Source organism: Oryzias latipes, chromosome 13 (genome assembly GCF_053564925.1).
Source record: "Oryzias latipes strain Hd-rR chromosome 13, Olatipes_Hd-rR_3.1".
Lineage (NCBI taxonomy): Eukaryota > Metazoa > Chordata > Actinopteri > Beloniformes > Adrianichthyidae > Oryzias > Oryzias latipes.
The window spans coordinates 31,080,242-31,106,053 of NC_136249.1; the positions used below are offsets into that span (position 1 = coordinate 31,080,242).

Sequence of the window (25,812 nt, forward strand, 5' to 3'; positions counted from 1 at the left end):
AATTTGTGTTGGTGCAAAAAGCTCAGATACACGAAGCTGAAGGGATTTGCTCCACTCCCATTTCCTCCGGTTTGACATGAGTAGTTTAGGAATTGGTTCAAATGCAGCTTGATAGTATTCGGCTGTTTCACAGCAGCTCCTGTTTTATAACACTAAGGAAAACGTCTCCTTTTCAAAGCTAAAAATACTGAATGCAAGATGTTTTTGCCTAAAAAAAATGAAATGAAAGCAGAAAAGTAGAAAACTTTGTTTGGTAAATTTTCTCAAAACAAGTTGTGATATCTTTGCCCTTTTAAAAAAATAATTTCTTAAAATTAGCTATACAGACTCCTTTTTAGGCATTTGTATTTCAATTACAATTGATAACATGTCTTAAAACAACCACTTATTGCTTCAAAAAAAGAGTTTCATTTCTTAAAATGATGTATATTTATAGCCTTTTCCTGCAAGATCATCCAATTTACCCATTTCTAGACCACAATCATCTTAAAACAAGACTAGAGTTGCACATTAAAAATAAATGTATCTTTTTGCTGATAACACTTTAAGCCTAAAGTACAGGGGTTGAACCGTACAGGTGCTGCTGGTTTTTGCGTTGTCGGGGCCTGTGGAGGGTCATAGACAGGAGCAGGTGCATCTTAGGTGTGTCTTGCAGTTCTCCTGAGACTCATATGGCCAGATCAATGCGGGTCATGAAAATGGAAGCTTCCACTGTCGTACATTCAGTAATGCCTTGTTTCCACTGAGTAGGAAGGTCTAGTCCGGTTTAGAATGGTCCAGGCAATTCAGGTGAGCGTTTCCACTCACAGTTGGACCGTCACAGAGCATGCAGGTGAAGCAAACAACTACAACAACAATGGAGGTCATCCTTCAGCTCATTTTTTCCTGCTTGGCCTTTGGTACTTTGTATCTACAAAGTATTTATTGTTACTTGAGAGAACATTGCTGGCATGGAAGAGGAATACAGCTGCTTTCTTGGATCTTTTCTTTTGTCATAATGACCTTTAGCCAATCAACAGGTTTCAGCAGTAGCTCCGCCCAAACCAGTCCATTCCAGTCTTCTATGGATCTACAACCAACGGATCCCAATTTGGTCCTGCTTAACGGGTCCATTTTATAATGGAAACGCTCAAAATACCAGACTGTACCGCTCCGTGAAAATGAGGCATGAGTGTACCGGCAGGTATTTGTAAGGATAATGTAAGTTACATGTGCTCATGATGTACGGGAGATGCTGCTGTACGGTGTCCTTATGCTACACTTTAGTCGCAATTAATGAGCAAGTATACTGATCACTTGCAAATGCCGTATGCATGGGGTGTGCATGTCATACGTGAGTAACCGTTGGACAGCCACACAATCTATGCTCTGATTGTTTAATTTCCTCATTTGTAACTGTCAGGGTGAAATAGTAGTGAAAACTAGCACTAACTTACTAAAGTAGCACTAACAGACTCCTTGTTCAGCAGGCAGAGTTTCATCGGGTTTAACTAAAATGAAAAATCCATACAATGTGCCTGCAACTCGCCTACTTCCCCCTTTCTAGTTGTACAAGTGTCACCCACAGTAGGCCTGTAGGAAAGATTTAGCAGGAATATTTATACTGAAAACAGTCTACCATCTTACCCGTCTTCTGGTGCCCCCATCTTCTGTATGGGGCACCAATGTGCCATACAGGTTTGCCCAGTTTTTCTCCCATAGACAGCCTGCATCCACCTATAAAGGGCAGTTGGGACTGAGGCCTAAATAAATAACTAATAGGACCCGTCACACACGTGACTATAATACATGCAGCACAACTGTATTTCAAAGCAAACTCTAGCTGAACCGTCTCTGTGTCCACGTTATCTTCTGAACGGTAATGAATGGATATTATTTTTTATCTTTGTTTTTATACCTATTTGTTCTGTTCAACAGCTGAGCAAACAGAATCTGAGAGCATCTAGGTTTGGACATATTTTATTTGTATTTATTTTTCCAGTTGGTAACAACCTTTTGTTAGCACTCATATAAACAGCTGCCTCCACTTTGAATGTGCCATTAACCTTTGCTGTCCGCCAAATACAACGTCGCAGCGCGCAGAGCTCGCAATTAACTGGTACAATTGTGTTAATGCAGTGACAGCCTCATCTTCAGGTCATCTTTTGTCATTTATTATTACTTTCTAAGATAATGTCTCCGATGATATGCAGCTGTAAAGTTTGGTAGAGGAGAAGGAAGTCGACCTGTGAAGTCTTTATAGTTCAAAGGTCTTAAAAAACCAGTAAAATACTTTATCAAAATCAAATATATCAAATATTCTGTTTTTATCCATTTTTTTTTTATTCTTTCTCCACCCTGAAAAAAATGCTAAAGGACCAAAATGTCCCATCAAACACTCAAGCTTTCTAGACCAAGCCGGAGCACCCAGAACCAGAACTGCCATGGTTCTCATTTTGTTGTGTCATTGAATTAGGCTGTCTGAGTTAAATCGGAGAACAAAAAGGGGGCCCAAACACCATTAAATTTGCATCATTGGCTTTGAGTTGAAAATCATTGAACCGCCTCATTTGCATTTTTGTCAGGGAGAAAAATCAATTTTAAATGCTAATTCTGTTGATCCCGTCTGTGTGGGTACAAACAGACACCAAGAGAAAGAGAAGCAAATCATACCCTTGAGAAAAAGGCTGTGCTTAGCAAGCAGCTACAAAATAAAAAAAAAGAGGGGGGGGTGTGCGATGAAGGAGATCAGATACAATGAGAAGCTGAACCCGCCTGAAAAACCAAGTACCACTGCAATGCGAGAGGTTCAGAGTGACTAAACCCACTGCCATATCTGCTTTAATTGGGTTTTCACGTATTAATCACACTAGATTAGTTTTCCCAACATAATTTTACAACTTCTGTGTTCTGCTTCTGTCAGGGAAATACAACACTGGGATCTAAATTTGTTCAGAGCACGCAAGATCTTTAGAAATATTGATCCTTGATGTAACTTTGCCAACTCCTGCTGTCAGAATTCCTTATTTAGCGCCAGCAGAGCCATTTGTGGCGCGCCGGATCAGAGTGGAGGATGTAACTCCAGCGGAGAGCATCAGATAAAGATGTCTCCTTTGAGGAATTGCATGGAATGCTTCCAAACACTGAAAGATTGGCTTCCAATTACTCCCATCGGACAAACTGAGCCCACTGGCCAATTATTCCCGTTGCCAATTAACCTTGCAACCACCCCCCACCACCCCCCAATTCAGCTAACAGATCTGCTTTTTCCTGTCAATGAATAAAATAGACAGGAGAGCTCTACCTGACGTTTGTTATGTGTAGATTTTAACAGAGGGTTGGTTGCTTGAGTGTCTCTTATGGTCATTTTTTAATACTTCTTTCTAACTTTGTGAGATGCCGCATACACACCCTGCTAAATAGACGTTCTTCAACACGCTTTTAGCATGTGGTCTTCACACTGTACTGTAGCTCCCCGATACTAGCGCATGTACTCGGGGATGAAAGAGGTGTGGTGCAAAATGTGGAAGCAGAGCAAATCTCGTAAATCTACCTGGCCGTTTCTTTCAAGGCTCTATTCCGACTTTATTAGTTGGTATAATTATAGCCGGGCAATGATAAATTCCCTTCGCAATCAATATTCAATTGGCTGGCACAAACTTCCATGTTTTGAAAAGGACGCTACCCATGCGCAGTGTTGGTTAAATTACTTCTAAAAAGGTAATCGATTATTTACTTAGTTGCTGGATCAAAATTTTAATTAAATTACTTTACTCATCACCTATTTGAAAAAGTAATTCAGTCCTCGTTACGTTACTTTACTTTTTTTCCTTTCTTATAGAAATTTTCAAGGGGAAGACAGCATCAACAAGATCCTCCTGTCTTTCATTTAGCTTTAATTTTAAAGAAATGACCTTTTGCAAAGTATGAACCTGGTTCAAGACCTAACCTGCCTTCATCAGAAATCAGAAAACAGTGTAAAAAATGCCACAAAAATAAGTTGCAATACTTGTGCTCTAGTCAAAGTGAAATGAACCTGTTATGCCGTTATTCTTATGTATCAAATCTAAAATGAACCCACTCTTTTGAAAATACAAAGAACTGTTTAATGCTTCCATGTTCATTTACGCTGACTTTAGGTTTTCCATTACAGTGAGTTGCACCTTTCTCTCTCTACGTCTGCCTTTTATTCAATGTTAGTTACCGGTCTATCCCCTACCCCCCTCTGTGGAGTATTGAGCGCTAACTCATATTGACCAGAGAGGCAGTCACTGGCAGCTTAGAGAGAAAAATAAAATTAGAAATGGTGAAATATTATAGAATAAACGACTTCCAGGAAGGACCCAGCTCGTGTCTTTCACACCAAAGAGCCAGCTGTGGAGTTGTTTCACTCACAACCAGCACATCAGTACACAGAGCGGTCTCTGCTCTGCTGCTCCTGCTGCTCCTCTGAGATGAGAAGACTCCTTGTAGCGACTCTTTTCATCTCTGCTTTGAACCAATTTGGAAAGCAATGTGACAGCAGCAATGAGGGTATATTTGTACTTCGACCAAACATTGTGTTTGCATGCGTCTGCGTATACGCCAGTAACTCAGTGTTTTCTTTAAATTAACCTCCGTTTCATTTCATTTAACTGAGAGAAAATGTCAGAGCCTACAAGACCAAAGTAACGAAGTAACAAGTGTTTCTATAGTTCAGTAATTGTAATTAATTACCAATATTTGAACTATAATTCGTTACATTCCACCATTACAGTCAAAAGTAATGAAATTACAGTAATTAATTTCTTTGTAATCCATTACCCCCAACATTGCCCATTCGTCACAACCGAATCTGTGTCTCTGATTGGTGAAAGTCCTACTGGTTTGATTGTCAATGTGCATTCAATGACCTTGTGTTTTGTACATAGGGGTCAAAAACAGACTTAACCCGTGTGCTGTCCAAGGCACTTTAACGTTGGGAGTTGGGTCATCTAGACCCACTAGACAGAGCTCTGAACCTTTTTTCTTCAATGATTTGTGAACCTCACTGGTGTCCATGGATTACATGAAAGCCTCTCCACCTTTATCCACCTTTGTCGTGGTAGGAAGAACACGTCAGTGTAAGGGTGGGGTCATCTGGACCCCACAAGATAGGACAAGGGTTATAAACGTGTGTAGTTTTGAATGCCAAAGCACGAAACGTGCATATAATGCATTTATATAGACTTTTTGTTTTTGAATGCACTTTCTAAGCCTGGTGTGAGCATAGCAAAACCCGACATAGAGAACCAGTTAGGATTCAAACCATGTGCTAACCACTACACCACTGTGCAGCCCCTAAAAAATGTAAATGATTATCTTTGTTTGGTATATATCCACAGAAACTCATTGTGGCAGCATCCGCCACCAATTAAACATGGTGTTTTATATGTATTTTTGGGGCGGCTGTGGTGCAGCAGTAGGGCAGTAAGCCGCCATCAGTTTGTGAATGTGTGTGTGAATGGGACAGTGACTCTAAAGCGCTTTGGGCCTTTGAGGAAGGTAGAAAAGCTCTATACAAATAGAAGCCTTTTACCATATAAGAAAATCCTAAAAAAAAAAATCTTCTTTGAAGCTAATTAACTCACTGATGATGGCAAATCCCCTAATTGGAGGCTCCTTTTAGCCACACACTCGTTTGTTTTTCGGAAACTCTAATGTTTTTTGTCGCATGAAGTCATCAAGCAGAGGATCTGTCTTAAAGTCTTCATTGAACAGCTCATGAGCGCATGGCACTTATTACCTCATTTTATACTTCGCGGCTTGAAATGAATCTCCATCATCATTAGAGCTAATCTATGTGTGTGTGTATGTGTGCGTGGCTGCGTGTGTGTGTGGGAAATATCCACACCTTCCTCCTGCCCACCTGAGACTTTCAATTATTCTGCCTCAGCACCAACCACCTATATCATTTAGGTGCTCCTCTTACAGATTCCCACACAGTGTTATCCATTTAGCATATGCTCACTCTCTAAATGAGTGGGAGGTCAGGCCGTCTTGCTAAAGGGCATTTCAGTAGCCGTTAATGAAAACTCTCTTTCAGTGCGTATAAAAAAAGTGAAATGAAAATGGTGTTTTTAACATTTTCTTATGATGGAGGACATGTATGAAGAAAATTGACCTTAAATTTGCATTTCTGAGTATTTCTTTATTGAAATCATTATGAATCAGGAGCAGATGAAAAATTACATTTGAAAAAGCTTGTAGTTGTTGCGTAAAATCTTCAATCAGTCACAACAACCAGTCACTCACAAACTCCCTACTCCATCCATTTGCAGACAAATGGATGGAGCTGGTATGTAGCTAAAAACTGGACAGCTTCAACATGCTCACAATTTTGTTGTAATGGTAAGTGGCGTATACTGATATAGCGCTTTTCTACCTACAAGGCCCAAAGCGCTTTACAGTCACAGACCCATTCACCCAGTCACACACACATTCACACAATGGTGGCGATGCCGCTGCCAAACACTGGCGCCTACCTCCCACCAGAGGCAAAGTGGGGTTCAGTGTCTTGCCCAAGTGTCTTGCGTGCAAGGCGGGAATCGAACGATCTTACGATCATTGGTCGACCTCCCTACCGTTGCACCACGGCCGCCTGATGCCTGATGGTAGGTTGGTGTTGTGAAGGGCTGTAAGCTAGTGGAAGAGGGTGTAAACAAAGTGCAAACTAAGGAACAGTCCTGCCCACATTGAAGAGGGGAATTTTTGGAGAACTCCTGCCACTCTGCAGAAACTATGTCCTAAAAAACGACACGTCTTTTGATTTTGGCTAAAACGCCACAATCACAATGAAAAGACCGCTGGGAACGCTTTGAAAACAGACATAAATACAATCGGAGTGGAACTTTGAGGCGCAATTCCCTCACAGAGCTGGAACACACGGGTGACTGTACTTAAAATCCTCTCCACTTGTCATTAAGGTGCGATTGGGTCGTCTTTCACGGTTGACCAATCAGATTTCTCAGGAAAAGTAATGCAACGTCACAGCTTTATTGCAGCCATTTCTTTAATGAGCCGTCTTTGTTTTTGTTTTTATGGCACGCCTGTTTTGGACCACACAGAGGGGTTCTAGGCTTCTGCTGCGCTTTTAAAAATAAACATTTGTGCATAAACACGGGCACAGTGGAGGGAAATCAAACCTTCAGCGGTGCTTTAAAGATCTATCCATAAAGGGGCGATAATTCAACAAACAATATTACATTTTTCGCTCCCTCCCTCCCCTCTTCGACAAAAGCGGAGCCTTAACTTGATCTATGGATTTCATTACCTAATTCAGCTGCGTGAATTCCATTTGTTCAGGCAGCGAACACTGAGGCTCATTACTGTCACAGACGGGGTAAAGTGCTGCAATTGAACACAAAAATGCATCTTCGGAAAGCACTTCTTTCTATGAATTTACGGCTCATGGAAACAGAGATTGGTGAAAAGCCAACAACAACGGATGTTTTCAGGGAATTTTTCCCCGGAGGTGGTACGGTTGGATGGATTATCTGGCACAGCCGGAGCTGTCTGAAGGGCAGAGGAGCCTTCTAGGATCCATCGCTGCTGGAGGGGGTTGTATTTCTGGCTGGAAACTGTTTCAAAAAGATGGAGGATCGCGTCAAAGAGGCTGTTCAGAGCAGGAGCACAGGCCCATCTGATCGCACTAAGCACACCTGCTCGCACCTGGCTTTTCTATGCAGCCTCTCAAGTCCTCACTCGATTGGATCATCTGCTCGCTGTCAGCTCACTAATGAACATCAGCATTTTTCTGAGTTTTATTGTGTCTCCTTTAAGACCACACGTCATTTCCAACTCGCCTGAATCACAATTATGGTGTTTCCTAATCTCCAGTTATGACACAGATGTGAAAGCAGCATTTAAAGGAGAACGAAGTCGTGTTTGATTGGAGACGTCTCACTGATGGAAGACGGGAAGCATGAGCTGTACGGCTAAAAGAGGCAGCCTAGAAACAGGAGAAGAACGCTAATCTTAAGAAGAAAATCACAAGAAAGTAGTAAAAGGACCTGTCCATGCAGCAAGTCATTTGTACAGTCTTACAATAAAACATGAAAACCCAGAAAAAAGGAGTTCCACACAAGCATTCAAAAGGTGAAAAACAAGCTAGAAAAGCTCATTAGAATTAAACACACACACTGGCCATGTGATGCCTGTTCAAGAACACGCTAAATATGGTTTTCACACTGGACTGTAAGTACGTGCTACGAGCGCATTTACTTGCATTTGGGAAGAGGCATGGGGCGGAATGTCAAAGTGGTGCAAATGTCATAACTCTTTCTCCAGGCTTTTTCTTCCACAGCTCTATTCTGATCCATAAAAGACTTGGTGTCGTAGAATTCCAGCCAGGAACAGACCGCATTTGTTAATTTCTCCTTCTTGATGATTGTTCAAACAGTTGGCACTCCCTTGTTTTGAAAAGAAAACTACCCACACGTCACTACCGAGACTCTAACCGGTTTCAACTGGTTTGACTTCGTGTGTTCGGCGGATGCAGGTAAGTAGTTCTAGATCTCTATAGTGCAGATTATGAGAAAAGCTTGGAAAGATGTCGAACAAAAAGTGAAGTGAAAACAGCTTCAAACCTGGTGAAATCTGTTAAATGTCAAAGTGAAGTTAAAGTTTCAGTTGGTGATTATTTTTTCGCTAAAAAAAAAGAAGCAATAATAGTTGAAAAGTTTCAACTTGTGTCAGATTTAAAGAAATGCTTTGTTATTTTAACAAAAGACGCTTCTGATCTCTGAACCTCTTCATGAACACATTTTAATTCTTTAAAGCATCGTCATCAAAGCCCGCATGTTGTTTTCTAGTCGTGGTCGTTTATTTACAATGTGAACATTTTTTAGGGAATTAACTTGTTTCCAAATCACAAATGTTTTTTTTTTCCAATGTACAACAGAAGAGTAAAGATTAAAACTAGTGGGAAACAATGAAACAATTACTTTGTTTTTTTCAAAAATGTCACATATAAAAATAGTGCATATATGGAAACATGTGCAACAAATTGCATTTTTGTTTGTCCTTACAGATCGGTTGTGATTCTTAAACTGCACTCACACCAAACACATAAGATCAATCTAATGAATTCATTTTTGCATTTGATCAATCGAATTGACCCCTCGTAAGTGAGATGCCTCCCTCTTATGTTGACCCTTATCATTTGGAGTATAATTTAAAGTACGTTGAATTTTATCTGAATAAAACTGTTGCAGTGGAATGGAAATTATGTATTAGTTGTTTTATCCATTTTTTTAAGTATTGTAATCATATCGCCATTGCAATATTGTTCCCTAATATTGGACACTTTGGAAGTTGTCCTCTTGCAGACCTAATTCTGTTAGGACACAGCTGCTCATTCAGTCTTCATCTTCATATCTCTAGAAATGTTGGTCCTTTTCTAGTTTGTTCTTGATTCTGTTATTAGGCCACCAGCTTCTTTGTTGCTACCAGTGATTATCAATTATTCAGAACTCTGGGGCACTGAGACACTTGGACTTCATACAAAAACTCTCATAATGGAAGACGTTGACATTCCAAAGTGCTTTGACATCTGATGCAGTATTGACCGTCAGTCGTTCTTAATTTGGCTGCAATTAGATTGATCCAAAGCTTTTTCAATCTTTTATCCACGAAGGGTACAATCAATTTCAGCAACCATCAAAACTTTCTGAAAGTCACTTATAAAGGCATTTTCTCAAAGAACTAATTGATTTTTTTTTTCATCCAGACGGCTGCTTTTATTTTTCTAACAGTAAGACTCTTCAGATTTCTGTAAAAAAGTAAAAAGGCTGCAGTTGAATCATTTCACATTAGTGAACCAAACCAATAGAATCAGCTTTAATTTGTCATCACTCTTTGGAATGGAAGGATTAATAAACCTTAAATAACAATTAAAACATTGACATTTGTTTATAGTTTTTCTGAATTATTTTAACACTTTTGCAGCCAGGAAATGTGCACAAACACTTCAGAGACTCTATGGATCTTCAAGCTGAAATCCTCAACACAGTGGTCCCAGGACTCTATGTAAAGATCTGCCGGTACATTAAAACACCAGCAGCAGGGAGCAGAAGAACAGGGATCTCAACTCCAAAACCTTAAAGGAGAACTCCCACGAGCCAAAGCGCAGATCAGAGCCCGCTCTCTGACGGCTGCGTAGAAAATCCTCCCGTTTCGTTTTCTGCTTTAACATTGCTTCTGTAATTTACGCAGCGGTCCTACATGTGGGGAGAGGATTACAGAGCTAAGTCACCTGCCCAGGGCTTCATTGTTCTTCGTGGGAGCCTCAACATTTCACACCTTTCAGCTTATTTCACACCGTTTCGTGAAGGCACTGCAGCCACGAGAAACCAGATTTCTCTGCTGATAAAAGCAAAGCCAGTTTGTGATCCATCCAATTACAGTGAATACATTGATGAAGAGGTTGCACATCTCTAAAATTCAAGGTGGAACAAAAGTTAACTGTAATTAAAAAAAGTTAACACATATTTACTTTTTGGAAAACTGAAATAATGAACTTATCTCTTTTATTTTTAATGGATTTAAATTTGTATTATATTTATTTGGTATATCCATATGACTTTAGTGTGTAAATTGGCCTGGTAATGGAAAAAATGTATAAATAAATGAAAACTAACAAACCTGCAGAAGCCACTTTTAGCAGCACAGTAGATTAGAATCTGAGTAGAAGAACTCCACATTATTACAGTAAACTATTATAAAGAAACATTTCAAAATTCCTTTAAAAAAATGTTTTTAACCAAAGCTTTAATCAGATAACCTTAAAATCCTGCAGTACACATCCTGTGGATTGATCCGATCTAATTGATGCAGTTGTTAATTAAGGAGAAAGCCTCCTTACTCTCCGATTGGGATGTCAATTAGAGCCACTGATGAATTCAACAAAGCAGCCGCTGATGGCTCACAGAGATAAACAGTCCAAACACAAATTGGGTTTAACTGTCATTTCTAAGGAGATCAAACTCAACACAGTCACACAAAAAAACTTTTTGTTGGGAAAGCCATTTTTCCCTCAATATCTTTTAGTAATTGGTATTTTGTTTTCTTAAGGCTTCATCTTATACTGTTCTGGTCCTTTTTATCTAAATAAAAGTACTTGAATTTAGTTCTTTATTAACTTTAAGCCAATATCTTCAAAAGAAAAAGAAATGACAGTCGTAAAAATAAAGTGCAAAGGCTTATCTTTAGCTTTGTGGTCGTTGCCATCTTGGTGATCATCGGCCACTTTGTCTTTCAACAAAACGGTCTGGACAAAAAAGCTGCAAACTAAAACTGAGGATTTAAGATTACAACGAAATAACTTCTTGATGTTCAAACTCAGAACAAAGGCCAGCTGGGGTTTTTGAATCTGACTTTAGATGTTTGTTGAAAGGAACATTTAGTGTTGAAGTTAGGAGTCTGACTCAGCCCCCACATTCCACTCCCAAATTTAAACCCACGTACTGCAGTCTCTTAAATAACCACTAGAGGCTGATTTTAAACGGGAACAATATCCTTTAACCCCATGACGGAAACTCCAACTTTACACTGAAAACATACATATTGTATTTTTCTGGACATAAAGACCATGTCACACAGCTACTCCTTACTTTTAAATATTTTCTATGTATGAACTTTTGGTCTTTGGTGATACAGGCGTGATACATAATCCTTATGTGTTTCTTGCATGCATCATACGACGATGTCTGCAGATGTCCGTCGATGGTTTTGGTTTAGAATTACAGTTTATGTATATTTTATGTAGTTTTTAAGCAATTATTACAAGAATCTTACACAACTGTATTTGATTTTTGCTAGATGCACACGCAGATTTGTGGCTTTTCAGGACTGTTCTACGTATATCTCACAGGCTCTTTAAGCGTGTACCACTGATGTATAACTCACACACATGATGTAGAACTAGCAGATATCACATTCAAATTACGTAATTGATGCACTAACCCCTGACGAACTTTGGCTTTTACGTTGATTTACGTGTTCTTTCATTATTATGAAGGGAGGGTTTTTATGGGCCCAGCAATACTCTTACTTTATTCCATTTTGCCCAATCACTCATTTGTAAAATGTCTGCTGAACTGTGCATTGGTTACTCTTCCTTTGCTTAAAAATCAGCTTCAATCTGGAAGTTAAAAGTTTTTTTCACTGTTTTCACAGAATAAACTCCTTAATTCAGAGAAGCCAGTATATTCATTTTCTTTGAACACTGTGAGACCTGAAGCGCCCCCTCTTTTGGAAGCCACAATTATCACATCCTGGCGTCTATTGTGTGGCCGAAACAATAGCTCATAAACATGTAATGATGATGTCAGGGTGTGCCGGAAGCCAGCCAGTGCTCAGAGCTGTGCCGCTTCTTCTTGCTCTCGTTCTTTCGAACCTGCTTTGTTTGGTTAAAAGAAAAAAATCAGTGCTAGGTCCTGTCAAACAGTTTCTCTCTCTGTGTTGGCAGGAACAATGTGAAATCGGAGCCACAGAAGAAAAGCGCATTTCACAGTGGTGCACACCTACACACTAAGTAGCACAGATTAGAGACAAGAGGCTTAGGCATTGAAAAGCAAAAATAAGATCTTGAAGCGCTCTCATGGAGCAGTGCACTCACACAACTTGGGTCCTTTTTCCCCCAGCATCGCATGTTTGCCAGGCAGAAACAAAAAAAACGCTGAACGTTGCTCACAAAGGGAAAAACAGAGGGTTAGTAATGGATCACAGACTCTTACACTCCTATCATGTTCATATGAGCTTTCCTGTAAGCAAAAGAAGAATAGACCAACATTATCTCAGAATTCCATCACTACTTAGTGCACCAATTAGGGAGTTTGCCAATTTTTTGTCTGAATCTACAACTAAATCCAGTACCCTGAAAATTTTCCCAGACGTCTCTGCGAAAAGCTAGAGGGCATCTAATCTGAGTAGATTGGCAAATATGCAATCACTGGCCACTTTATTAGGAACACCTTTCCAACTGCTCATAAACACAAACTTTTAAGAAGCCTGAGAGGAACTCAATGCATTTAAGCATGTGGACACGGTCAAAACGATCTGCTGGAGCTCAAACCGAGCATCAGAATTAGAAAAGAAAAGGTGATTGAAGTGACCTCGATCATGGCATGGTTGATCTACTGGGATTTTCACCCACAACCCTCTCTAGGGTTTACAGAGAATGATCCAAAAAAGGGAAAATATCCAGTGAGCAGCCGTACAGTGAGCGGAAAGGGCTTGTTAATGCCAGAGGTAGAAGCAAAATGGCCAGCTGATAGAAAGGAAACATGAACTCAAAGAACCACTGGTTACAACCGAGGTCTGCAGAAGAACACACTTCAACATTTCTGACTTTGAGCCAGATGGGCTACGGCAGCAGGATACCACACCGGGTGTCACTCCTGTCAGCTAAGAACAGGAAACCAAGGCTTCAATTCACACATCTTGCATTGATGAAACTTGTCATCCTGCTGGAATCATCTCAGACTGGTTTCTTGAACATGACAATGAGTTCACTGGACTCAAATGACCTCCAGTCACCAGATCTCAATCCCGTAGAGCACCTGTAGGATTTGGTGGAATAGGAGATTGGCATCATGGATGTGCAGTTGACAAATCTGCACCGACTGTGTGATGCTATCATGTCAAGATGGACCAAACTCATTGAAGAATGTTTCCAGTACCTTATTGAATCGATCCCACTGAGGATTAAGGTAGTTCTGAAGGCAAAAATGGTTCCAACCCAGTACTAGCAAGGTGTTCGCAACCCTTGTGCTATCTTAGATGACCCCACCCTTACTTTGATGTGTTATTTCTTCCATGACAAAGGTGGATAAAGGTGGAAAGATTTCATGTAATCCATGGACACCAGTGAAGATCACAAATCATTAAGGAAAAAAGGTTCAGACCACTGTCTAGTGGGTCTAGATGACCCAACTCCCAACGTTAAAGTGCCTAGGATAGCACAACATTGACAGTGAGAGTAGAAATTTTGTCAAATGAAAAAAATGTTTTCAAATGATTATTTCAAATTACGATATCTTATATCAGTGTATTAATAAATAGCTTTAGTTCATATTTTATATGTTTTTACTTCGGCAAATGGGTGAGTTCATATTTATCGTTTAACAAAAATAGTGAGCATGGTGTCCAAATTGTGTTAAAATCCAGGGCACTGTGTTGTCTCGTACTTAACAGTCTTTTAGCTCAAGTTCCTTCAACACACAGGAAGTGGTTGCACCTCCAAGGCCTTTGGAGAAAATGTTCCATCTTTAATAATTTTGCTTAAGCAGGTCTAATTTCATTTATGGACAACAATTTTATAAAGAAACATTCCCTGCAAAGCTTTCGCTACTTTTATCACTAACTAAATTACTTTTGGTGCAGAATAAAGAGTAAAACCAAATCTGAGAACAATAAAGCCAACATCTGTCTGTGTCGGCAAAGTACATCTAATTTGTGTTTGAGACAACAAACGTCTGCAGAAAGGGGAAAGACTTCATTATTAAAATGAATACAACTAATTGGTTAAAACTGCAGTCCCAACACTGAAGGTACTTTCTAGCATTCATTTTTAGTCAATAAGTAATATTGCAGGACTTGTGTGTCTATGTAGGCCAGAAGCTGTTGTGTAACGGGTTGCCAAGGGAACAGGGGGGGCAAGTTTCAAAGCTGCTTTTCCAAGAGAAGATGCTTTTTCATCAGTCAGTCAACTTTAAGTTCACAAATTCCATCCACCCTGCAGTCTGAGAGGCTGCCCGCAGACAGGCCCGCAAGGAGAAACATGAAACATCTCGCAGAATCCATCAAACCCAGCAAATATTATCCCAAAACCATCCTTTCATCCTCATTGTAGTTCCTTGCCATTGAAATGGACATATTCTTCTCTGGCTTTGAAGAAGATCTTTGTTATTCTGTGTTATCTGCGATTCTCGTCTTGATTTCAGTTAAACATGCAAAACTGCGAATGTGCAGTGCCGCAAAAATTCACTGTAATAATATATGACATTTCCTTTGACTTAAACTTGGAGCAACCTTTAAAATGAAGCCTAAATCAGACATGCTGAATAAATCTGAGAGGGCCCCAGCGTTTGAGGAGACTTTTGATGTAAAGTATAGTCAAGTATCATTTAAACCTCCAGATGGGGAAGATGCCGTGTCTGCAGCTCCTCAGCATAACTCCATAAATGTAGCTTAATATTTGCGAAGGAGCTCTCAAGGATCTTTGAAGTCTGAAAACTATAATTTTTTTATAACTCCAGAAAGTAATTTTACCACTTTCCCAGTTATATAGATAAAACGATTCTGCTTTAGTCTTTCAGCGGGCTTCAAATGCTGCTTTTTTAAGGCTGTCACGATTTTGTCTTTTTTTAAAAAATATTTCAAAACAAAAATCCAAAAAGTCCGTTTTTTTTCAAGAAACACTTGGCTTTTGTCTTAAAAAAGAATAGGTTAAATAATGTCCAATATGGTCGCGTAATGACAGTTTCCATCCACTTCTGCTCTTTTTTCTACTGAAAACTAAAGTTTTTCCTTTTTTGAGGTTTGTAACCATGTTTTCTGCACTTTAAGGCACACCGTCAATAAATGGTCTATTTTCAAATTCATGTCGTATAATAAGACGACATAAATTAAACATAAATAAAAAGACATTAAGCAAGACAGACGAGTCAGAGAAAAGTCCATCTGTCAGTCAGACTTTATTAAATGTGTTGAAAGTAACTCTAGACTTTGTTTGTGACATGTTAGCAGCATTGGAAGCATTAACCGTGTTTGTGTATTTTCAGTAGCTATAAATCCCAGTCTTGTTTGCAACATGTAAAAAAACCAGACTGATACCGTTAACTCCCAATGTAGCACTTTGACGCCTTACTTGTGAAAATTAATTTGGGCTAGGCAGGCTCGTTTCAGGGAGTGGAAGTGTAGAATAGAAGCAAACCTCACTTGCTGATTGTATTTACAGTGAACAGAGACTTTGACAAAACAGTATTTACAAATGGCGCTCAGTCCTGTTGTTTGGATGAAGTCCGCCCTCTCTGGGTGTCGAAGGGGATAGTTTACAGTGTGGCTGGACGTGTACAAACTCCAATGTGTGTTGCTTCTGTTGAATGCTGGAGAAGTCCAGGCTATTGTTGGTTTTTTTAGGAGCTTTTTCTTACAGAGAAGGAAGGTCTAAAGGCAGGGATGCCCTGTTTAGATCAGTCTTTTTGGTTTAGTTTAGCAACCAGCTATTGTATTTTATAACAGATTTTATGTTTTGTACAATTAGTGATGCCCATTGAGACAACCATGTTGTACTATTGGGCTATATAAAAAAAAAAGAATGGAACTGAATCAATGTTCATGTGAATGATTTTTCTACAGCATTGATCACTTGGTCCAGTTGGGCTCCATCAATAAAACTGGCCTGTATAAACAGGATCAAGTATTAAAGGGCCCATACCGTGCTGTTCTAAGCCTTTCAGAGTAAACTATATCCATATGTATATGATCATATCTCACCTTTGGAACACTAAATAACTATTTTTTAATGAAATATGAGTTATTTTTTAGGTAATCAAGACAACTCGATCTCTCATTTGTGAGTCCCGCCCATTTCATGATGTTAACTCAGAGCGATTCGCCCGGAAAAAAAACAACATCCAAACTTTTGCAAAGATGGATCTGCTTATCGTGCATGTAAAAGGAAAGCATTTAGCTGATCACCGCTAGCTCCACGCAGAAGGTGGGCGTGTCTGTTAGCCTGGGGGCGGTGCTGGCAGCGCAATCTTCCTGGAAGGGGCTGTTCCTCACTTTAAGTCACAATGTGAGAACTCACTTGTTTTCGTGGGTTGAGCACTGCTCCAACGTTTTGCTCCATTTCTTTTTCAATTGTAGATGGCGGACTGGTGCTAGTAAACAGTTTAAAATGAAAAAGAAACCCCTCCCTGCTTGCCCATTGAGAAAACCATGGGCTAAATGCCTGTTCAAGAACTGCATTAAGCGCGCAGCACATGCCCGGTGTGTCCGTAGCTTTAGTCGTTTTCGAAGTATTTACTTTTTTACTGAAGTAATTGTCTGAATGATTATTACTTTTACTTTTACTTGAGTACAATCTTTGAATACTCTACCCGCCTCTGGATCTGATGAACGCTCAAACAAAATAAAAAGACGTCATCAAAGACCCCGTTTTTCCACCAATCACTCAAAAATGTCTTTATTTAGATTACTATAAGTGCATACTGGAATGTAATAATCATGAACTTTACCTCAGACGCATCCAGGGAGATTAATTATAATAAACAAGTGAAGCTCAAAGAGCGAGCAGAACCTCGGCTTTGGGAGGAGGTACTTCAAAGAGATGGTGGAGCAGAAAATCCCAACACTCAGCATCGATCAAAGACTCCAGCTACAGGTTTTCTTTCTCCAACCACTTTCCTGATCTAAAAAGACCAGCGAACCAGAACAACCCCTCCATCACATGCTTTTTTTTTCAGAGCATAATCATGGAGCACAAAGGGCAGTTCTTAAACCGTCTCAATGATTACCCCTGTGATTTACATAACCTGACATGAAGTGGGTTTTTATTGGCTCCTCAGGCAGTCGTTTATTCTGCCTCTCAACTTTTTGGACTTCAAGCACCTGAATGTGAAAACAGCATAAAAATACAGAGGGGGGGGGGGGGGGGGGGTGAGAAGGTTCTGCGAATGGGCCCTGATTCCAGTCCAGTTTCAGTCTGGAAATCGATTCCTGCATATCTTTATCTTCTTCCTATACTTTTCTAGGCAGGTTTTCAAATTGAAAGTCTTAACGATTTGAACTGGTGTGTGTGGGGGGTTATACGGGGTGAAGCAATAGCTATCTGCCTTAAGGTGTTATATGTTTTGTTTAAATCAGTCTTAAAACCACAACAGTAAAAGCTAAAGTATTAGCATAAAGAGTTATCATCTACTATTTACCCACTAAAAGAGGTACTGAAGAAAAATAAAAGCACATATAAATATACATTACTTTTAACATAAAACAGTAATCTGCGTAAAGTTTGGAATATTTGAAATTTTTGAAACATTTTTAAAGGCTGGTTGGTAAATCATGTTGATTCATTGGTTGATGGATTGATTTGCCCCTGAATTGCATTAAAAAGGAAATTCAAATTTGAAACGTGGACCTTTTAAAGACAAAATTGCTCATCTTTTTAACAGCTGGAATCATCTACTGACTAAAAAAAAATGACTTTAATTGGAGTAAAAATGTTTAGACCCATTTCAAGTGAAGCTTAAGGCCAGTACGTTGAGCTTTACCATCTACTGCAGGAGCTGCGTCTGAATGATGACCACTTTCAGCGCTACCTCCGTCTCCCTGTGACCCAGTTTGATGGCATGCCATCTCAACATTAGTCCCAGGACATTAGAATCAAATTAGAGAACCTTTGTTTTTTCCTTCGTCTCGATACAATCACGAAAAATATGAAGTTCAGAAGAAGAATGATCAGATTTTCCTCCATATTGGTTTGGGAATCCATACTAATCGAATGATCAACGCCAGATTGATGTTGACAGGACCCCAGCTACTGAAACTCAAAGAATGCCGGACCTCCGATCACGTCTGTACACATATTTAACATTAAAGCTTCTGCTGAGCGAATTGCGTTCAGTGTAAAAGCTGCTTTACAGGAAGTCAGAAATGTTTGAATTTTTCCTGCTGTTAGCCTATGGAGCTAACCGAGTGACCACTCGACTCAGAGAATAAGAAAGTCTTCACATTTTCATGTTTTTTTTTCATTCTTTTCTGCTTTTTCTGTTCATCGATCACCCTTTTCCACTCAGTCGCAGGTTTGACGCAGGTGGAATTTTTGTACGATTGTGTCGAGTCTCTGCGTTGCTGTGCAGGTTCCTGTCATTGAATTCTCTTTGCAGTCTAATTTAAGTCCTGTCAGGCAACAGATGAGATGAAGCTGATGTTAATTTTAAAGACCTGCGATGCAGACTCAGACAGCCAATCAAACAGAAATGCTTCAGGGTTTTTTTCCCTCCTTCATTAATGCAGCTGGAACCTCTCGCAGCTCTGCAGGATGAGCAAAGCCTCCTTCTGCCCTCCTTATTTTCTAGCTGTGGGGATCTCAGCGGCATCAGGGGTGGGCCATATGAATTGGATGGTTAAATAAAAGTTATGATGACTTGGATCCTAATCAAATCAATCTTTATTTATGTAGCATTTTTCTTTTAGAACCTAACACAAAGTGTTCCATCCATCCATCTTCTTCCGCTTATCCGGGACCTGGTTGTGGGGGCAGCAGTCTAAGCAAAGGTGCCCAGATTTCCCTTGGCCCAGCCACTTCCTCCAGCTCCTCTGTTTCTGTTTTTTCCTGGTTGAGCTGAAAAAAAATATTTGCCATCCATGATTTCACATCTAAAATACAGTTAAGAAGTGCTTCTATTGGTCTTGCGTTATCAGGAGATGTACAGCTGAGTATCATCAGCATAGCTTTCAAAGCAGATGTTGTGGCTTCTGATGGCATTCCCCAGAGGAAGCATGTAAATGTTAAAAATGCTTTAGGTTGGTAATTAGATAAGTAAAACTGGAAAAATGATTATCTGCACAAATAAGTAGTAAAAAATGTGTTCAAAATTCTTAGTGACTGATGAAAATACGTAGAAGTGATTCGATGTATGGAAATAAAGAGTGGCGTGTTGATATATGCAAGTTTCTGACCTCGTTAAATCATTATTATTGATTATGGTACCGTTCACACAGCAGAACATCATTAGTAATCAGTATGTTAGTTATAAACAAAGCCTGTATGAAAAAACAGACTCCTCCTTTAATGTCTGTTTCAGCTGCTGGAAAGAACAAAAGATTTTTTTAAAAAGGGAAGAAAAGTCTGCAGAGTGACATCATCAGTGAGCCTTCAGAGTGATGACATCATTTGACATCAGCAGGTGGATTGTGTCACTTCTTATTTGATGTCAGATGATGATGATGATGATGTCAGATGATGATGATGATGATGTCAGATGTCATAAATGATGACATCATTTATGACATCTGATATTATCCCCTAAGTTTACTAATATGAGGCATTGTCAGAGCTTTGGCAGAGAGATATTTTAGAGTTCACGCGAGAGAAAGAGAAACGGGAAGGTTTCACATTTTTCGGAAATAAGAACTGAGCATAAATCTACTTTTGGAGATTTCATAACAAGTTCAAAATGTCACACGGCAAAGAATTTCAGCAGATGGACGTTTCCATGGAAGAATTAAATAACGTCACAGAGAACATTCTTCAGCAAAATGACACTTTGAGAAAACATCTGGAGAAAATTTCCAAGAATTTACGCAAAAGGAAAGATTTGGACGCTTCATGCAAAAACTTGAAAAAGACACGAAAAGCTGCTATCGAGGAAAACAGAAAACTGGTGAAGCGGCTGGAGAGTCTAAGAGTGGACGTGGAAAAGCAGATACACGTGGAAAAAGTGTGTGAAGAAGAGAGGACAAAAACATATCAGGCCTTGGAAAGTAACCAAGAACTGAACAGAGTGACGGCCGCTCTTCAGTCCAAACTTCAGCAGCTGCGACAAATGGAAGAAGAAATCTCCAGCATGAAATCTGAACGTAAACGTTTAGAACGGGAGAACAGAGATCTGCAATCCCAACAGAAGAAACTCCAAAAGAAGACTGCCCGCAAAGCACACCTTGAACCTTATTGGAAAAAGCAATTTGATGAATTCCAGGCTTTGAAACAAGAAACTAAAGAACTGAGGCAAAACCTTCAGGAGCTGAAAGACCAAAATAAGGAACAAAAGAGGTTGGCAGGCAACTATCCTAGCATGGAAGAAGAATGGCTACGTCTGACAGTTCTGAGGGCTCAACTGGGAAAAGAGATTTCTGAACAGAGAGGGCAGCAGGAGGAAACACGTCAGCTGATTGCTCGACGTGAGGAGGAAAGGAGAGAACTGGAATTGCTCCGAGAACAAACGAAGGCCTTCACAGCAGAAAAAAATGCACTGGCAGAAGAACTGCAACACCGTGAAGCATTGGAGTGTGAATACAAGGAGATGCAAGAAGAAACTAACCACTTGGTGACAACATTCCTCACGCTGAACATAGATGTTGCAGAGCTGAAGCACCAGGTTTCAAACATGGATGAGGTGCAGGAACAACTTAATGATGAAAAGGAGAGAAATTTGAAGGTAAAAAACGAGGTTTCAGAACTAAAACAGCAGCAGAAGGAACTCCAGAGGAAGGACAAGGAAGTAAAAGAGGTGAAAGCTGAATTTACCAGAATATCTGAAGAAAAATCCCAACTTGAAGACAAAAAGAAGCGGCTTCAGGAGGAAGTTTCAGAACTGAAACAGCAGCAGAATGAAGTCCGAGAACTGGCTGTTCAATTCAACCATGTACTGAGTAAACTGGGACCTCTTCGAGAAGAAACCAAGGACCTCAGAGATGAAAAAACAATGCTGACAGATCTGCTGAAACACCGTCAGACACTGCAGACTGAATACGATGAGATTACAGCAGAAACAGACCAAACGGAAGCTGAAAACTTTAACCTCCTTGTAGAGGTTGATGATCTGCAGAAGAAGCTCTCAAATCTGAAAGATGTGGAGGACAGAATTTTAAAAGCAAAGGAGAAAAATCTGAAGGCAAAAGAAAAACATGACTCTCTCCAGAAGGAACTCCAAGACCTGAAAGTTCAGATTCAGGCTCCAAAACAGGAGATTGCTGCTCTAGAGAAGGAAATCAAAGATCTCCAGAGGAAGGACAAGGAAGTAAAAGAGGTGAAAGCTGAATTTACCAGAATCTCTGAAGAAAAATCCCAACTTGAAGACAAAAAGAAGCAGCTTCAGGATGAAGTTTCAGAACTGAAACAGCAGCAGAATGAAGTCCGTGAACTGGCTGTTCAATTCAACCATGTACTGAGTAAACTGGGACCTCTTCGAGAAGAAACAAAGGACCTCAGAGATGAAAAAACAATGCTGAGAGATCTGCTGAAACACCGTCAGACACTGCAGACTGAATACGATGAGATTACAGCAGAAACAGACGTTGTACAGGATGAAAACTTGGACCTTCAAAATAAAGTTGCTGATCTGCGGAACAAGGTTCATAATTTGGATGAATTGGAGGAAAATGTCTCAAAAGCAAAGGAGGAAAACCTCAAGTTAAAGGAGAAACAGGACCTTCTCAAGAAGGAACTCCAAGACCTGCAAGTTCAGAAAGAACAGATGAGGTTAAAGAAACAAGACGGTAGTGGAGGAAAAACGGGACTTTGTTGTAAAGAAGGAAGATCTGCCTCAGGAGGAAAACTCTGCGTCTTTAAAAGAACATCCAAAACCTTGATGAACCGATTCTGATTCTGAAGCAGCAAAAATACATTTTCCAGCAAGAACCTGATGATCTGCAGGATCAACGTCAGGAAAAAACAGGCAGTACATGAAAACTGCCTGACGGAAAAAAGGGAAAGTTTCAACCTGGAAGACCTGATAAGTGATCTGAAAACCAAGTTTTCAGATCTTATCCTGAACCAGAGCGAAAATCCAGAGTTTTCTCCAAATCTAATCAGGAGAAAGACTTAAAAAAAAGAAAAGGATTGAATGTTTAGAATAGGGACATAGGGAAGAAACAGAAATAGGGTTAAAATGGGGGAAAGCCTTTATTTTTAGTCCATAGTAGGACACAAAAAGGCAAAAGCTAAAATGTTTAGAATAGGGACATAGGGAAGAAACTGAACTGGGGTTAAACTTGGGAAAACCCATGATTTTTAGACATAGTAGGACACAAAAAGGCAAAAACTCAAATGTTTAGAATAGGGACATAGGGAAAATAAAGAACATAAATTGGGTAAAACGTGGGAAAAGCCTTTATTTTTAGTACATAGTATATAGGACACAAACAGGCAGAAATGCAAAAACAAAGAAACATAAATGGGATAAAAATAATGTCATAAGAAGGGAAAATATTTTTTTCCTTGTGACATTTATGGTGTATAAAAATGTGTGTGTGTGAGTGTGTGTGTGTGTGTTTGGTGGATGGGGAGGGGGTTAACAATGTATACCCCCCCTCACTTAAGTGTCCTCCTCCCTAACAAGCAACATCACTTGTTAGGGAGGAGACCTGAGGGGGGGGACACATTTTTAAAGGCCCTTCTCCCCCCTACCGGACACATGCAGACATAACACACACCATCTCCCGGCATGAAACATGGGTTTATTAATTTGTTAAAATCTGGCATTTAAAAAAAAAAAAAGGGTGACACACTAATAAGTGTGTTTGTGTGGGTTTTCTCTGAGGACTTCAGTTCCCCCCACCCAACCAGATTACAATGTTTTTAGGATTATTATAAATTGAAATTTGTGAATTTAATTTTTTTTTTATAATTATTTCTGCTGGTAGATAATTTAAAAAAAAAACCTGCACAGACACGATAAAGAAAAATAAAAAAATAAGATCTGACTAATTAATTTGTCAAAATCTGGCAGAACTTTTAAAAAAAAAGGACGACACACCATTTAGTGTGTTTGTGTGGGTTTTCTCTGAGTACTTCAGTTCCCCCCACCCAACCAAAAATAGTTCCTGTGTAAAATTTTTGCTAAGCGGATCATTTTTTTTAATTAAATTTATTTCATTCAGGAAAAAAAAATAAAGAAAACATAAAAAAAGTAGAATCAGAAAGAATTGCAACACTAAATTTATCCCCTCCGTGAACCGCCATCTTAACGTGGTGGAGGGGTTTGCGCACTCGAGTGATCCTAGAAGCTAATCTGTCCAGGGCTAAAGTCAATGGCATGGTGTCCCACGACAGACGGGCTATAGGTGACGAGTCAGACTAAGAGCGGTTCAGAATCCCTAAATTCAGTCAGAAATAACAAGAGGGCTTACCTCCACAAAGCCTTGTCTATGAAATCCAGCCCGTATAGAGGGGTTGGAGTCTCTACCATTCTTGAGATGTGCAGGGTGAGAGGCGGCGGGTAGGTGTGGACTTAGTTGTGAGCTCCCAGCTCAGCCGTTAAGTGTTCACCCCGGTGGATGAAAGGGTCATGTACCTTTGCCTTCGTGTGGGACTATGGAGTACCTGGCCTTCTTGGAGAGGTACTGGAAAGTGCTCCAACAGGGGGACTCCATTGTCTTCTTGGGGAATTCAATGCCCACGTGGGCAACAACAGTGGCACCTGGAGAGCCGTGAATGGAAGCAATGGTCTCTCTGATCTAAGTGGTATTTTGTTGTTTGACTTCTGTGCTCGTCATATTTTGTCCATGACAAACACCATGTTGGAGCACAAGAGTGTCCATCAATACAAGTGGCACCAGGACACCCTTGGCAGAAGATCCATGACTGTCTTTGCAGTCGTTTCAGGTGGCCTTCGGCCTTGTGTCTTGGACACTGGGGTACATTTAGGGGCAGAGTTGGCCACTGATCCCTACCGGGTGAGTTTGATTCACTGGCTGGGAAGAACGCTTGTTTTATAATATTTATCTTGGTGTGGAGCACAAGTGTTACCAGGTATGAAAAGTGTCATGGAAACATTGATTGATTGATTGATTGATTTAGTACATTGTTGATTATCTCATCAGCAAGTAAGAGTCCAGAAGCAACATGGAGGTGAAGCTCATTAATGTTGTGTGTTCCCCTTGTAACTTTGATGTTTCTTCTGTGTTTCTCTGTGATTAAATCAAATCAAGGTCTTAAAGTGAAAGCTGCGGTGGCCGAGAGGTGCAAGACATGTCTACATTTAAGATAAAACAACAACAAATCCCGGGACAAATGAACAAATACTGAAACACAACAGCAAATCAAGGAACAAATTACTTAGTCCTAAAACAGAAGAGCAAATCACAGAAACACCGCAGCAAATCCGGGTGCAAATGACCGAATACCGAATTACAGAACCCCGTTACAAATGACTAAATCAAGAAACACTACAACGAAAGCAGAGATACGTTGTCGCGGGGTTCTCTCAGGAAATCCAGAAAAATATTAAAACAAAAACTGGTAGGCAAGCCAGGAGAGATTTCATAGGGTTTTTACCCTTTTAATAGAGTCTTTCATTGTGTTTGCATCAGGCTGGCACTCCTTCTGCCCATTTCTCTCTCTCTCAAACTCTCAGTCCCTCTGCCATGATGAGAGTGAGGCTTCCTCTCCCATTGTGAGAGTGAGGCACCTTCTTATGTACCTCTTTTTCCACTCCCACCTAATTAGGCACTCTACTCAGAAAATTAGAAAGAAAATTATTCTCAAACAATTCATATTTCCGTCCACAATATAATATTTTCAATAAAGTCCTTCATCACATTTACTTCAACCACAAATAATTCCCCTTAAACTATACAAAGAAAAAACAAGAAACAAAAACAAGATAAATTAGGAACTGCTGTTTCATAAGATTGACAACAATATATAAACAGAAAAAACAAATCCCTCGGTTTGGCTGTCAACGGAGGGGGCGTGGCCTTAGACGCGGCTGCTGCTGAGCTGCTGCCCGGCTGCCGTGAGTGAGCGGTTCTATGTGTGTGTATGCCGAAAACTACTGATGACCAAGTCTGCATCCGAGGTCTAAACTTTAAAAATGAAGGTTGAATTGTAAGAAACTATGGTTTCACAACAGAAGAGTTTTGATTATGACGCGCGCACCAACCTGTGTGGGTGTGCGTGTATGTGTTCTCTTAGGAGCCGTATGTGACGGAACGGCTCCGTCACATACGGCTCCTAAGAGAAAAGGGACGTGATAAAACCAATGGTGTCTGGTTTTTTTAAAGTTATTTATGACTGTTTTATGTATGTGGACATTATAAATACATGAAACAGTCCAAAAAAGTTTTTTAAATTGTATTACTAGA

General features: G+C 39.9%; 1 protein-coding gene and 1 long non-coding RNA gene across 4 annotated transcripts in view; both read left to right on the forward strand.

The window, feature by feature from the left end:
- LOC144981565 (uncharacterized) overlaps positions 1-25,812 on the forward strand; it is a 233,670-nt gene that overhangs the window by 118,854 nt on the left and 89,004 nt on the right. The window lies entirely within an intron of this gene.
- LOC105355454 (uncharacterized) lies at positions 20,024-25,584 on the forward strand. Its single transcript, XM_020708087.3, has one exon. The coding sequence runs from the start codon at positions 20,184-20,186 to the stop codon at positions 22,329-22,331; it is 2,148 nt and encodes a 715-aa protein (XP_020563746.1). The 5' UTR covers positions 20,024-20,183; the 3' UTR covers positions 22,332-25,584.

Bases quoted from the DNA above. Each gene is read 5' to 3' on its own strand.
- LOC105355454 (XM_020708087.3), top strand. From the start codon at position 20,184: ATGTCACACGGCAAAGAATTTCAGCAGATGGACGTTTCCATGGAAGAA.